Here is a 13,833-nt window from a genome sequence, read left to right as displayed (position 1 = left end):
AGAGTTAGGGATTGATTTTAGTAGTCAGCAATAAGTTGTTGAGCTATATGGGAATATAACCCACAGTCAGTAGATGTGAGATTTTTAACTCATGAATAATGGTCTCTCTTCTCAGCCTGAAAAAGTTCCTTAGAGTTACAGGGGTGTTTGGTGGGGAAGTTATCCAAATAGCTATGTTATACTGTCACTGGTAAAACAGCAGCTTCAGACTGATACATTTCCTTTCAGTTCAACTTGGAGCAGTTAAGCATTAAGCCACAGACAAGTACTGCGTATTTATAACTCAGCATATATGGAGCAAAGTACAGATTCCAGGGCACTTAATTTCCTTGCAAATGGTATCTCTTTCATATTCTACCCCAGTGGTTTTCATACTCTACCCCAGTGGTTTCCAACCTTTTCAGTAACATGGCAAACAATTCCATGGCACACCTGCTTTTTGCAGCTGAATCAATTGCTGATAAATGTCACATTTACTATGTTTATTCTTACTAGATAGGTTTGCAGTGTAATAGTGCATATGATGAGCCAAGCAAGGATCAAATGCATTAACATTTCAGCTCTAACACAGAATACACTGTCTTAGACAGTGAGCACAGCCACATTTTCAAAATCTGCTCAATGCCATGCTAGAGATATTGACTAAACAAGTAACCACTGAAAGCAGTCTCCCCTCCCCACCCCACCAGGCTTCAGGCCTGCTGGAGCCCTCCCTCCTTCCCCCTTGCCACAGCATGGAGTGGGGGCAGGCCCTCCACCAGCTCCTTCAGGCTGGGAAGCAGCATTTCACCTGCCTCCCGGTTCATACAGGATCCTGCAGTGTCAGCGTTTCCCTTCATGGGGGCAGGGGAGACTGACGAATCCTGCTTCAGCTTGAGCCCCAACTGGCATGGATCCTCAGTCTCCTGTGCGCATGGTGGCTCTGCAAAAAGCTATAGCTAAGGGGAAATGTACAAAATTTTGTGGCACACTTGAACAGTTCTTACAGCACGCTGGCTGGAAACCACTGCCCTACCTCACCTCACTCCACTGCCTCAAAAGTAATAGAGTCTAGTGGAAAACTTCAAAAAGGATAATCTTGTAACTCTTGTCCTGTCTGTATCAGTCTGATTGTCAAATCACAATGAAAAGATCAATAGCACTCAAAAAATGCTTTGTGTTTTTATTGCTATTTTAATTATGCTTTTATAAAATAAGAAAGCTTAAAGTGCCTCTTAAATTGAAAATGTCTGCTTCAGACATTGCGACCAACATTGCTATATACATTAAACACGTGCATGTGTTGTGATGTCTCAGCACATTCAAGTTTGAGGATACACACACTCAGTATGTGTAATATCAGTTCTAAAAGAATTGTGTTAAATAGTTTTAGCTCCATGATATGCTAAATGCCTTTTCATTTTTGCCAGATCATTTTCAATGTTCTGTCATGAGGTTGATGCACAGTGGGCAACATTAGGTTGTTGACTTTTCTGTCATGCAATAGTTTAAATTTACTGAGCCATCAGGGAGTGGTTGGCCCATTACCAAAGTAGTTTCTCTGCTCTTGATGTTCACACCTCCACAATGGGCCACATCTGCCCGACTGAACTGACTTGTTTTTTCCTCTCTTGATGTTTGCTACTCCACATAAACTACCAGTAATGGGCCATTTCCACCCTGACTGAATAGACCTTGTCAGCTCTGGCCCTCCCCTTTACTGAGACCCCCTCTTTAAATCCTCCTCTGGGACCCCTGCCAGCTCACGCCTCTGATGAAGCAGGTCTTTGCTGACAAAAGCTTGTGCACCAAACTATGTGTTAGTCTGTAAGGTGACACAGGACTACTTGCTGTTTTTCAGACATCTTTAGTATTCCCTATCCTAACTATAGGAAATACTGTAAATACTGTAGGTAACTGAACATCAGTGTCAAGATTTTAATGTTGCTCTGAGTATCCTGTGTCATTGTGGGAACAGAACATAGCAGTGAATACTGTGGTGGATCATTTGTGACCCACTTATTTCTAATCCCATCAAGACATTTTTATCTTACAAAAAGTGCCTTTCCAGGGGATAAGTTAATGAGTTTAGGGTTAATGCCCTTCAGAATGTCTTCCTTCCATTTCTTTTAATACACAATATGGTTATTATACTTCCATGATTCACAAGGTTGTCTTCCAACTTCCAAATTGATTTTGCTTCACATTTTTTCAAAACATTTTAGCATGCTAAATGCTTGCTTCCACAAGGGCACCCAAGACTCAATAGGCTGCGCTTTCAATGCATTGTTTTATTATTCTCACCAGTATTCATTGTTTTCTTTTATGCCCCTGCAGTATCCTCATGTTGTCGCTTGTCGTTTTAGGCAGGACCTTTTTGTTTTTTTGGTTTTTTTTTACAGTACTTGTCACAAAGTGGTGCTGGTCCATGACTGGCGTGTTGAATGCTATGATAATACTATTACTAATAAAATGACTAGATTCAAATACAATATTAAAAAAAACACACCAGATTGCTGCAACTAGTAGTGCAAGCAGCAGCCAAGACCTATTGCTAGAGTGTTTTTGAAGGAGTGTGGTATATATTAGTATGATTCTTGGTGTTGCTAAAAGGAGGTTGTTCTTTTCTTACCACTGCTCCAGTTTCCTTGCTGTTGACAGTTCTCATTTGCATGCACAGCCACCTGCAGGAATTTTCTGTTTGATACTAGAGGCTATTCCACTAGTTTTGAGACTTTAGTCTCTCTTCTGTAAAGGAGGAGATGTTATGGACCTATTTTCAGGCAGCCTTATAGAGTTTAGTTGGATGTTGATGAACTGCTCTTGTGGCAAATTATGACGACAATTTAGTGTCTTCAGAGACAATTTATTGGAACACAGAGAATTGACAAGTACAATTTAAAAGGATACATTTTAACTATATACATGTAGTTAAATTATAGATATTTTATTACCCACACTATTTTATTTATAGTAAGTTATCATTTGGATTTTGAAAAATTTAAATGTTCATAATTTAAATGTACGTTTGCATGCTATTTCACACTAATCCCATTTTGAAAGGCTCGGTGAATGCCAGCAAAGGGTATGTCCACTCAGTAGTGTAAAGGTTGGGATCAGACTCATTCTTGAGCTCATTCCTTCTACACACACATCTCTTAGATTTGATCCTAAGAATCCATTGAAAGGGAGGGTCTGAACCCAAGACGAGATGGGGGAAAGGCAGTTGCAGAAATAGGGTGGTATAAGTGAGAAGGAAGGTATATGGTTCCAGTGTCAGGATGAAAGGAAGTGTAGACATGAATTGCTTCTTTTTACTGAAAACTGGTTCATTTAAAATATATTTCATATAAACTCCCAAGATGGAATAAACTAAAGGTCCTCCTTAATTGGATGTCTAGTTTCCAACAGCTGCATAATGTACAGAGCTTGGCAGTACTATACTATCTGTTGAAAATTCCTAACTCTTCTAATGATTGGTTCATTGTTCCCTAAAGCATGATAAAAATAGTCTAAGAAATTAGCTGCTTGGATTGTGGGATGAGACTTGGAAAACCAGGATTCTAAATATTTTAGAGACAATTTCTCCCATACGAAGTGCACCTGTTTTCGTAACAGGTGTTTGGGTTGTTCACAAAGATCTCTTGTGGGGAAGCATACTCTTGGTATCTTGCATTTCTACTCTAAAGCCCATAGTTGAGTCTACACTACTACATTACAGACCATTCTGATTTCCTCCCCCCTTCCTCTGATTCTAGGTTGCCTACTAGAACTAAAATTCTCCGGCCTTTTTACTAACTCCATCAGCATCTTTCTGGCTTCCATAACCACATTCCATGATACAGTGGACATCACCATAGTCTTTGCGCACCCAGTCACCAAAAGATTCAGGAAGAACATCCAGTTGCTGTACTCTGATATAAAACTGCCAAACCACCCTGGGTTCTACACCTTGTATTCAGTGCTCTTACACAAAAACCTTTTGAATCACCAGCACTATCTATAGCAACAGTCATCCTAGTAGTTGTTATCTCTGCCAGAAGGGTAAGAGAACTTGGAGCCCTCATGGCTGACCTTCCTTATGCTATGTTCTTCAGCGATAAAACTTAGCCCAAATTTCTCTTGAAAGTACGCTCCTCCTTTCATTTCAATGAGTCTATCCAGTTATCAATATTCTTTCCCAAACTGCATGCTAATGCCTTCAAAGGTACCATGCATGTTTTAGGCATATGAAGGGCCCCGTCCTTCTGTCTCAGCAGAACTAATCCTTTCGGACACAAATTTGAGCTATGCATCTCCACCTTGCAGCCATTCCAGGGCAATGCAGTCTCTGCCCAGAGACTCTCCCAATAGATGTCTGACTACCTATGGGTTTGCTACCTATTGAAGCATGGCCAACTTCCTCCTGCTATTAGAGCACGCTCCGCATATGCTGTTTGTCTCCACTGTCTTCCTATGCAATGTATCCATATCCAACATTTGCAAGACAGCTATGTGAACACTCATGTTTGCTAGACACTGTGCACTTTTACGAGGTCTGGCAGCAACATTAGAATGACCAGAGTGGTGGTGTCCACAACCTTCTTGCCTGATCCTAAGTTCCCAACTTCCTGAGAGATGTGCTGCAGTTACCAGAAGTGGTGCCACCACTGGGACATCACTTGAAGGAGAAGGGGCAGTTACTTGCTCTCTGCAGTAACTAACCTTCAGGATGAATGTCCCTGTGGGTGCTACCCTGAGCCTGTTAAACTATATTTTTTTCCACAAAATTCTGGAATTACACATGTAATTCTGGAATTACATAGCAAACTTATCTAATGAAAACATAAAGGTGTTTTGCAGTCTTTTTCCTCTTGATTCTTGACTAATAAATGAATAAATAAATTACTCTTAAAGGTTACAAGCAGTCCTGTAGCACCTTCAAGACTAACAATATTATTTATTAATTTATTAGGTTTTTGTCTCTCTGACTTAAATTTTAGCTATAATATGACAGTTTTATTTGGGTTCTATTGTAAACGTCACAAGAAAACTCTGAAATAAATTAGTTAGAAAAATCACGTTTTAAAATCCGATTTACACTGAGCTCTAGTTAGCAATAATGTTTTTTATTGTGGGCAGTGTGGGTGAGAGATACATGCTTTACATGTGTTAGGAAATAATGGAATTGTAGAACTAAATACATAAAGGAAAATGGAAGAGTTTGGAGCTTTTAATGCAAGAAAATCTGTTTTTGTTTATTTTTAGGGGTCCATTCAGTGTTGTGAGGAGATGTATCAACAGAGAAACTGGGCAACAGTTCGCTGTCAAGATTGTCGATGTAGCAAAATTCACATCAAGTCCTGGCTTAAGTACAGAAGGTAAGGGAGGGCTTAAGTTGTTGCTGTTCATTAGTGAATCTGTTGTTTTTTTGTAAGTAACTTCCTGTATCTAACTACTAACTTTTAAGATTCTTTTTGTTGTTCAGTGTTCCATATAAGTCTGAAGTACAGACTTCTTGCACCTGAAACTGCAAAATCAGTGCATCCCGCTAAACCTGCTCAAGTTTTTGTAGTTTTCATAGTTGTTATAACACTATTTAGGAAGGAAGAAAGCTGTCTCAGACCACTTTAGTTCTGCCTAGAATCCTTTCAGCCTATGTCTAGATTGCAGGCTTCTGTTGGGAAACTAGAGGCCTCCTGACAGAAGTCTGCCGCATCAGGAGCCTTCTGCCGACATCCCGGTCTTTCTCATTCCATGAGGAAGAAGTGATGTGTTGGAAGAGGGTTTTTTCCCCCAACATTTGGCCCTGTGTGAATGTGCCAAATGTTGGGAAAGCCTCTCCTGACAGAACTGTCAGCAGGATATGCACAAATGTGTTGCTCAATTGGCGTATCTTGTTGACAATTCTCGGCAATCCAAACATAGCCTCAGAGAGGAAGTACTTTTGATTAGTAAGAGAAGATACACAGGGAAGAAATAAACTAATAGCGTGCCCCCTCTATATTTTTTGAGCAGTCTTGATTTAAGAAGACATTCCTTATGAGCCTTTAATTTGTGCCAAGAAATTCACAGTGCAAAAGTTTTATGTAAAAGCTGATGTTTATATATAAAAGGTATAAAATATTGTAAGAGTGCTGACAATCCCTACGTAATTTTTTAAAAACAAAATACTTACCGTACCCATTTGGTTTAAGGCAAACCACCAAGTCTTTTTTTTTTTTTTTTTTTGAATTAAATTTGAAAATAATGGAACTTTATTTGGGTGGATGAGTAGCTCAGTTTCTTCACACGGCCAAGGAAGATGATCATGTTCTTTGAATGTCTCCATTTTGTGGTCTATAAGGACGTGTTAGCCTATAGTTCTACAATAGTCCTACCAAATTCTTGACTCCCGGTCAACAATGTATATTCCACTTCTAATGCTCATACCTATGGGAGTGGATTATTTTGGATAGCAGTGTCCCTGGATGTGCTTGTGCAGCATCACCCTTCCATTCACATGCATTCAAGGATGTAAAGGGTAGAGCAAGCCCAGCTAAGCCTCGGTTTCTTCTTCCTGCCTGTTATCTGTGAAGTGAAAACACCTGCAGTGTTTGCTTCTCTGCCCACTTTGTAACTTTTCTGATCTTTTTGTGTGTATGTGGTGAGATGATCAAAATGATGTCTTTTTTTTATAAATCCTAGCTAGGGCAGTGATGGGCAACCAAGAATATTAAGTGGCCCTTCTTCATCTCAGTGGGCTGCAGCACCTGGTGGACTTCCTCTCTGCTCCCCCACCATGCACTTCGCACCCATTGAGGCACGGGAGTCCCACACTTCCACCCTCCCTCCTCCCCCAGCACTTTCGAGCTCCAAAAATGGTCCGATTTGCATTCCATCCCAACACCTCCCACTTGCTCTGAGGTTGAACAGTCATGAACAGTGACTGGGGGACGGAGTGTGAATCAGCAGGTTTGTGGTGCTCTGAATGTGCTGGGAGAGCAGGGGAAGGTTTAGGAAGTGCCTGGCTATAGTGCCCCAGTGTGGAAGGGGCAGTTGGGGGAGGGGGCAGTTGGGGTCCACAAGCTGAAGTTTGCCCACCACTGAGTCAAGGCAGGGGTGAGCAAACATTTTACATTGGGCCCACTTTGCCTCCCTGCGATGAGCAGGGCCCACCCAACTTGTCTAATGTAATCCAAACTAATGGAAATTTTAGGTATGTTCATTTACAAAAATCCTTTTGGAATGTGTAAGAAAATATGTAGAATGTAAGTTTTATTAATCAGTATATAAATGTGAATACACATACATAAAGAGTAATGTATTTCAACATTTTTAATGAGCTGTATGAGCCTTAGACCCAGCATCTGATTGTGCTGCCATCCACCCCCCCACTTATAAAATTTCACTCCCTTTCCCAGGGGTTCAGCCCCCCAATTTGCATACTCCTGAGATAGGGGATAACACTAATAAAGGGAGTTTATTGGTAGGGACTTCCTGGGAATTTGCTGCTTTGGCTGAAATAAAATCCATTTAGTTCAGAGCCTTACCACTTCTTTGATGTAGCTGGTCTGTCCAATTAAGGGCACTGAAGGTACCTTTTTCCCTACAGATTAGGGCCTGTCCCTAATAAGTGCTCAATTTGTCACTTTTTCTCCAAGAAGATGCAGAAGATGAGAGAGGCCAGTCTTACATTTTTTGTCCTGAAGCACTCAGTGAGAACCTCCTTGGAACCAGAGGAAGGGACTACGAGGCTTGAGTTGTTCCCGTGGGCCACAGCTCAGTTCCCAGCTCCTGGGCTTACTGTTTCAAGAAACCTTCGTACATAGATACAGACAGCATAGCTGTTTTCTTCCAGCCATGATGAATAATAACAGAGAGGTAGCTGTGTTAGTCTGTACTTTAACAAAACAAAGCAGCAGAAATGTAGCACTTTAAAGATTTATTTGGTAATGAGCTTTCATGGGACAGACCCACTTCTTCAGATCAATTTAATTTCCAATACAGACTGACATTTACAAGTACAAAGGACCAAAAAATAAAGGGGGGGGAGCAATAAAAACTGACCTTGCCGCCATGGATGTAGAGGCTCTCTATATTGATATTCCACATGAAGATGGACTACAAGCAATCAGGAATATCGTCCCTGACGTTACCACAGTTAATCTGGTGTGTGACCTCTGTAACTTTGTTCTCACTGACAATTTTTTCTGATTTGAGGACAACTTATACCTCTAGATTAGTGGCAGTGCTATGGGCACCCGCATGGCCCCACAATATGCTAATTTATTTATGACTGCCTTGGAAGAACGATTTCTCAGCTCTCCATCCCCTATTACCTCTCCTTTATTTATGGTACATCGATGACATATTTATCATTTGGACCCTTGGTAAAGGGACTAGAAAAATTCTGCGGAGACTTTAACAGTCTGCACCCCCCCATCAACTTATGCCTTGAGATCACCACATGAGAGAGGCATTTCCTGGACACTACAGTACAAATCATTGATGGCCTGATCAATACCACTCTCTCCACTGGAAACCCACTGACAGGTACACTTAACTACATGTTTCCAGCTTCCATCCTGCACACGACATGATCCATCATTTACAGTCAAGCCCTGAGATACGATTGCATTTGCTCTGATCCTACTGATAGAGACCGAAAACTACAAGTTGTCTACCAAACGGGAGAAGTAAAAAAGAAAAATCAACAGGGCCAGGCAAATACCCAGAAACCAGCTACTCCAAGATAGGCCCAAAAAAGCCATTAATGGAACACCACTTGTTATTACCTACAGCCCCCAACTCAAGCCACTGCAATGCATCATTAAAGACCTACAGCCTATCCTGAATCATAATACCACACTCCAGTAGGCCCTAGGGGACAGGCCTGTTCTTTCCTATAGACAACCTCCCAACCTCATGAGGATTCTCACTAGCAATCACAGGCTATACAACAATAATACTAATCCTGGGACTTTTCCTTTCAACAAGGCCCATTGCCACCTTTGTCTGCATATCTATTCTGGAGATAACATCACTGCACCTAACCATGTTAATTACAGAATCACGGGCACGTTCTCCTGTTACTCAGATAACATCATATATGCCATCATGTGCCAACAATGCCCATGCACCATGTATAGAGAACAAACTGCAAACACTCTGTGCCAAAGAATTAATGGACATAGAACAGATATCAAAAATCTCCAGATACACAAACCTGTCAGCCAGGACTTTAATGGAGTGGGCCATTCTATCAAAGACCTGAGAGTTTGTGTTCTACTGGAAAGGGACTTTAGCAACCATCTACAGAGGGAATGCTCAGAATTAACGTTCATATTCAAATTTGACACATTAACATGTGGTTTGAACCAGGACTGCAATTAACTGACCCATTATAAGGACTGTTTTGTATATTTTGATGTTTTATCTAACTCTTAACTTCCTGCTCCCCCCTGCCCCTCTTCTCTTCTGACTTGCCAACCTTGATAACAATTTTTGGACTTCTGTGCTTTATATATTTGAGTCTGTTCTGGTAAGACTATGATCTGAAGAAGTGGGTCTGTCCCACGAAAGCTCATCACCTAATAAATTATTGTGTTAGTCTTTAAAGTGGTACAGGACTGCTTTTTGTTTTGGTGTAATATAAAGATGGATTTCATTTACAGCCTTGTAATGGTGTCTGACAGCTAATATGTCTGAGACTGAATTTTATTGGTGCTTAGCAATACTTTTCACAGTCCTGTCTACTTGTGTTTTATCAGTTTCCATAATGTTGTAATTTGTCAGCTCTGATACAGTCTGTTGATACCTTGTCATTGTTCAAGTGGCTGCCTGGTCTACTGGGTATTGTGCATGATAGGTAATATACTAATGCAGTGTTACTGTCACTTGTATGCTTTGTCCTTTGCAGTACATTCATCCCTCACCACACAAGCACAATTGGTTCACATCTTTTTGCTTGTAGGTGAAAACTTGTAAGAGGGACACTAAATTTCTATTAAAATATACGTAGAAGTCTCTAATTGGTTCCTAAGGGCTCCTAACTAGGCAAGGAGTGGCAGCAGGTGGCGCTGCTTTTGAAGGGTAAGTTAACCTTGGGTTGGGGGTCGGGGGGGCGTTAAAGGCTATGGGCAGTCTGGGCCATGAGCGGGAGGGCTGCTGTGTTTTGGGGCAGCAGGGCCAGTGGCCCAGGGAGGGTGGTGGTGGTCAGGCTGTGGACCAAGGGTCTGGCAGAGGGGTCTGACTGTGGAGCTGGTTAGGCTGCCAGAGTACAGGGCTGGTGGGGTTGGGGGTGGTGTCTGTCCGCAGAGAGGGTTAAGCTGCCACTGCCGCGGTACGGGGCAGCGAGGCCGGCCGGGGGGGCCCATCCATGGGGCCGGCTTGGGGGTCTGTTCCGGAGGGCCAATTATGCTGACACTGCTGCTGCCTCAGGGCCAACAGGGGCATCTGTCCTTCTGTCCGGTTAGGCTGCCGTGGCACGGGGCCATGGAGCCAACGTTGGGGTGGGCGGTCTGACAGGGGAGGTGGTTATGCTGCCGCTGCCCTGTACAGGGCGGGCAGGGGGGTTATGGCCTCAGGGCCAGTTATGCTGCCACAGTACAGGTCAGCAGGGCCGATGGGGGGTCAAGCTGCAGGGCCATGGGGGGTTTACACTGTGGGGCTGATGGGGGAGTCTGGCTGCCACAGTTTGGGGCTGTGGGGCCGGCAAGGGGGTCCGGCTGTGGGGCCAGTTACGCTGCTTCTGCCACTGCCACGGGGCCGACAGGGGCATCTGTCCACAGGGCCAGTTAGGCTGGTGCGGCATGGGGCCAACAGGGGGGCAGTCTTGTCACTGGGGCCAGTTATGCTGACCACTGCCCAGTATGGGGCCACGGGGTCAGCAGGGGGGTCTGGCCGTGGGGCTGGTTATGCTGCTGTGGTATGGGGCTGCGGGACTGGTGGGTGGGGGGTCAGGCTGTGGGGCCGTGGGGGGTTTAGGCTGTGGGGGGTGGGGGGTCTGGCTGCTGAGGTGCAGGGCCAGCGGGGGGTTGGCTGTGGGGCCGGCGGGGGGTCTGGCTGCAGTGGGTTGGGGCTGGCGGGTGGGGGTCAGGTTACTGGGGGTTGGAGCCGTGGAGAGGGTGTTCCATTCATATTAGCGGGGGGGGGGAGCTCACTTGTTGAGTGAACTAGGGGAGGTATATGTATCCCTCATTTAAGCAAATACTAGTAAATAAAGTACTCATTTAACGAGGGATGAGCATATACAAAAGTATATGAGAAGACGTAAGGGGGCTTGAACATTTTTAGTTATCTATATAAATGGGTTTATCCTTTACTTCCATGACAGAATGTTTTAGAAAGCTATGTGAAAAATTAATGATTTTTATTAACCTAGCAAAATCTTTGAACATCTAGTAAGAATACCAAAATAATCCATGTAACTTCAGGTACGTGGTAAATAGTAAGACTCTCAATTGTTAACAAATAGAAATGTGAGAAATATTCTTTCTATTTCTCATACTTTCCCTTTATATTGTGAAACTCTTACTATGCCTTTCTTTTTATGTCTTGAATCACACCTTCTCTCGCATTCTTCCTTCTCTTCTTTTCCAGTCATGCGCCGTGCTCAGTATAATGTAAGCATTCTCTGTTACAGCAGTTGTGCAACATCAAGCTTCCTTATTCAAGTAAGGATTTTAAAGTTTATGGTACTAGATTTTTTTAGCCAGTTGTCAGGAGAAATCAGTGTATGTATGACATATATTTTGCATCGTTTTCCTGAGTATTGACAGTTCTCATCATAACGGTGTCTGTGAAATTTGGCTGTTTGAAAGACAGTATTGTGCATGTGTCCTCATAGATTTGTTTGTTTGTTTCAGAGGTCCAGTCCATTTTATGTTGAAAGCAATTGTAATTTTCCACTGTCTGCCTTTAATGGAAAGTGGATCAAGTGTTTAAAAAGGAAAATTTTCCGATCATATTCTATTTCAGAAAATAGCATTTTTAGAATAAAATGAAATTTAATCATTAATTAGAATTTGTGTTGGGGAAGATAAAAGTATGTGAAGTAATTTTGAATCTAATGTTTTTCTCCATTTTATTAAAGTAGAAATTGAAATGTGACAAAATACCATTTAGAAAGTTATAAAATGGCAAAAACAAAAACCCAACCCCAAAATCCTTCATTAGTGTGCCTTAAGGATAATGATAGCTCTTGCCCTTCCAGAATGTTGATTTCAGCAAAGGTCAAGCTTTTGCAGCCAGGAAATACAGCGTTTAGGAAAAGCCAACGTATGCTTAATGCTACCTGCATGGAACTGACAGTACTGACTGGGAATTAGCTGCATGGACTCGAGTTTCCTTCATTGTGCTAGTTGTAGCTGTATTAATTGTGCATTAATAAAATGGAACAGCTTGGAAGAACTGTGATTTTGATGGAAGGAGCTCTGGAGATAAGTTGAGGAGTTTGTGTTCTGATGTGATGTCAGAATATCTGTGTCTGAATCTCCCATGTGTGGTGGTGTTTTGGATTGTTGAGGCATCATTTCAGTACATATATTTACATTTTACAAATATGGTATATTTGAGATGTAGGCTCATTATTTGAGCATAAAGTAAATGCAGGTAACACTTGTCTTATTGTGCAAATGTGAACTCTGAGTTAAGTGGTTTGGGGTGTCACTCATAAAGAGCACAGTAAAGGCTGACTGGATATTTAGTGTAACAGTATTTACAGGGGAATTTGGAGAAGTTTGAGGTGTTCTGAACTGAGTGTTCTGGAAGGGAACATGCTACAACATTAACTCCATGGTAACAAAGATTTTTGCTACTCAACTCTTTTTTTCCCCTCTCCTTTTTAAACAGAGAAGTGTTCGTTGTTAGGGGTCTAGTGATCATGTAAGCGGTTGTAGTTCTCATGTAAGTTTGCAGTTGATGATGCTACTGTTGTTGGGAATGATCAGAAACACCTAGCTTTTGTAGCTGTAAAGTGCTGAAAATCATTAGCCCTATGCAGGGCAGTTTAGAAGAGGCAAAGCTTTTGACTCTGCATACAGAAGTTGAGACTGAGAGAGTGCCTACTAGCTAATTCTGGGAGTTATGATCCAGTCTGTAAGGATTTGTGCTTTGGTAAGTAGGAAGAATGACTTCAAGGCTCACCAATTTCCAATGTATTGCACTGGTGTTACCTAAGATGGCCAACTTTCTAACTGAATAGTAAAAGAGCGAGGTAGCCAGGTTAGCCTTACAGAACAAACCAGCGGTCATGTAGCACTTTAAAGACTAACAAAATATTCTATTAGATGATGAGCTTTTGTGGGGCAGACCCACTTCCTCAGATTTGGAGATACAACATTTCCAATACACCACTGATGGTTTTATAACACAGAGATCCAAAAAAAGAAAGAAAGCAAGAAAGAGCAACTGACAAATCAGATACACAGAACTGAAGGGAGGGGCATGAGGGGAGTGAAATGCTAAGTATCCTGCCTGAGATCATTATGAATATCAAAACAAAGTTGATGGTGTATAGACTAGCACGGCTTACTCTCTGTTAGTATTCAATATGAATATCAAAGGTAGGGAAACTGTATCAAATTTAAGCATGAACTCCAGTTCACATGTCTCCTTTTGTAATCTGCTGTTAAAATCTCTTTGTTGTAGGACACACACGTTCGCAGGTCTTTGACAGAATGGCCCACTCCATTGTAATGCTCACTGATAGGTTTATGTGTATCAGATTCCTAATGTCCTGCTCTGTGTCCATTCATTCTCTGGCAAAGTGATTTTCCAGTTTGTCTGATGTACATAGCAGAGGGGCATTGCTGGCACATGATGACACATATAACATTGGTTGAGGCACGGGAGAGTGAGCCCCTGATCTTGTAATTAGCATTGTTAGGCCCG

The 13,833-nt window shown here is 42.2% G+C and overlaps 1 protein-coding gene across 4 annotated transcripts in view; it reads left to right on the top strand.

Annotated features, from left to right (window-relative positions):
• Nucleotides 1–13,833, top strand: part of CASK (calcium/calmodulin dependent serine protein kinase) — a 384,458-nt gene that overhangs the window by 96,203 nt on the left and 274,422 nt on the right. For all 4 annotated transcript variants that reach the window (XM_074995109.1, XM_074995125.1, XM_074995118.1 and 1 more), the window contains exon 2: nucleotides 5,227–5,339. In XM_074995109.1, coding sequence (XP_074851210.1) covers nucleotides 5,227–5,339 — 113 coding nt within the window. The remainder of the gene's footprint in view (nucleotides 1–5,226; nucleotides 5,340–13,833) is intronic.

Source organism: Carettochelys insculpta, chromosome 1 (genome assembly GCF_033958435.1).
Source record: "Carettochelys insculpta isolate YL-2023 chromosome 1, ASM3395843v1, whole genome shotgun sequence".
Lineage (NCBI taxonomy): Eukaryota > Metazoa > Chordata > Testudines > Carettochelyidae > Carettochelys > Carettochelys insculpta.
Note: the sequence above shows the minus strand (reverse complement) of the source record. Positions and strands in the feature narration are given on the sequence as shown.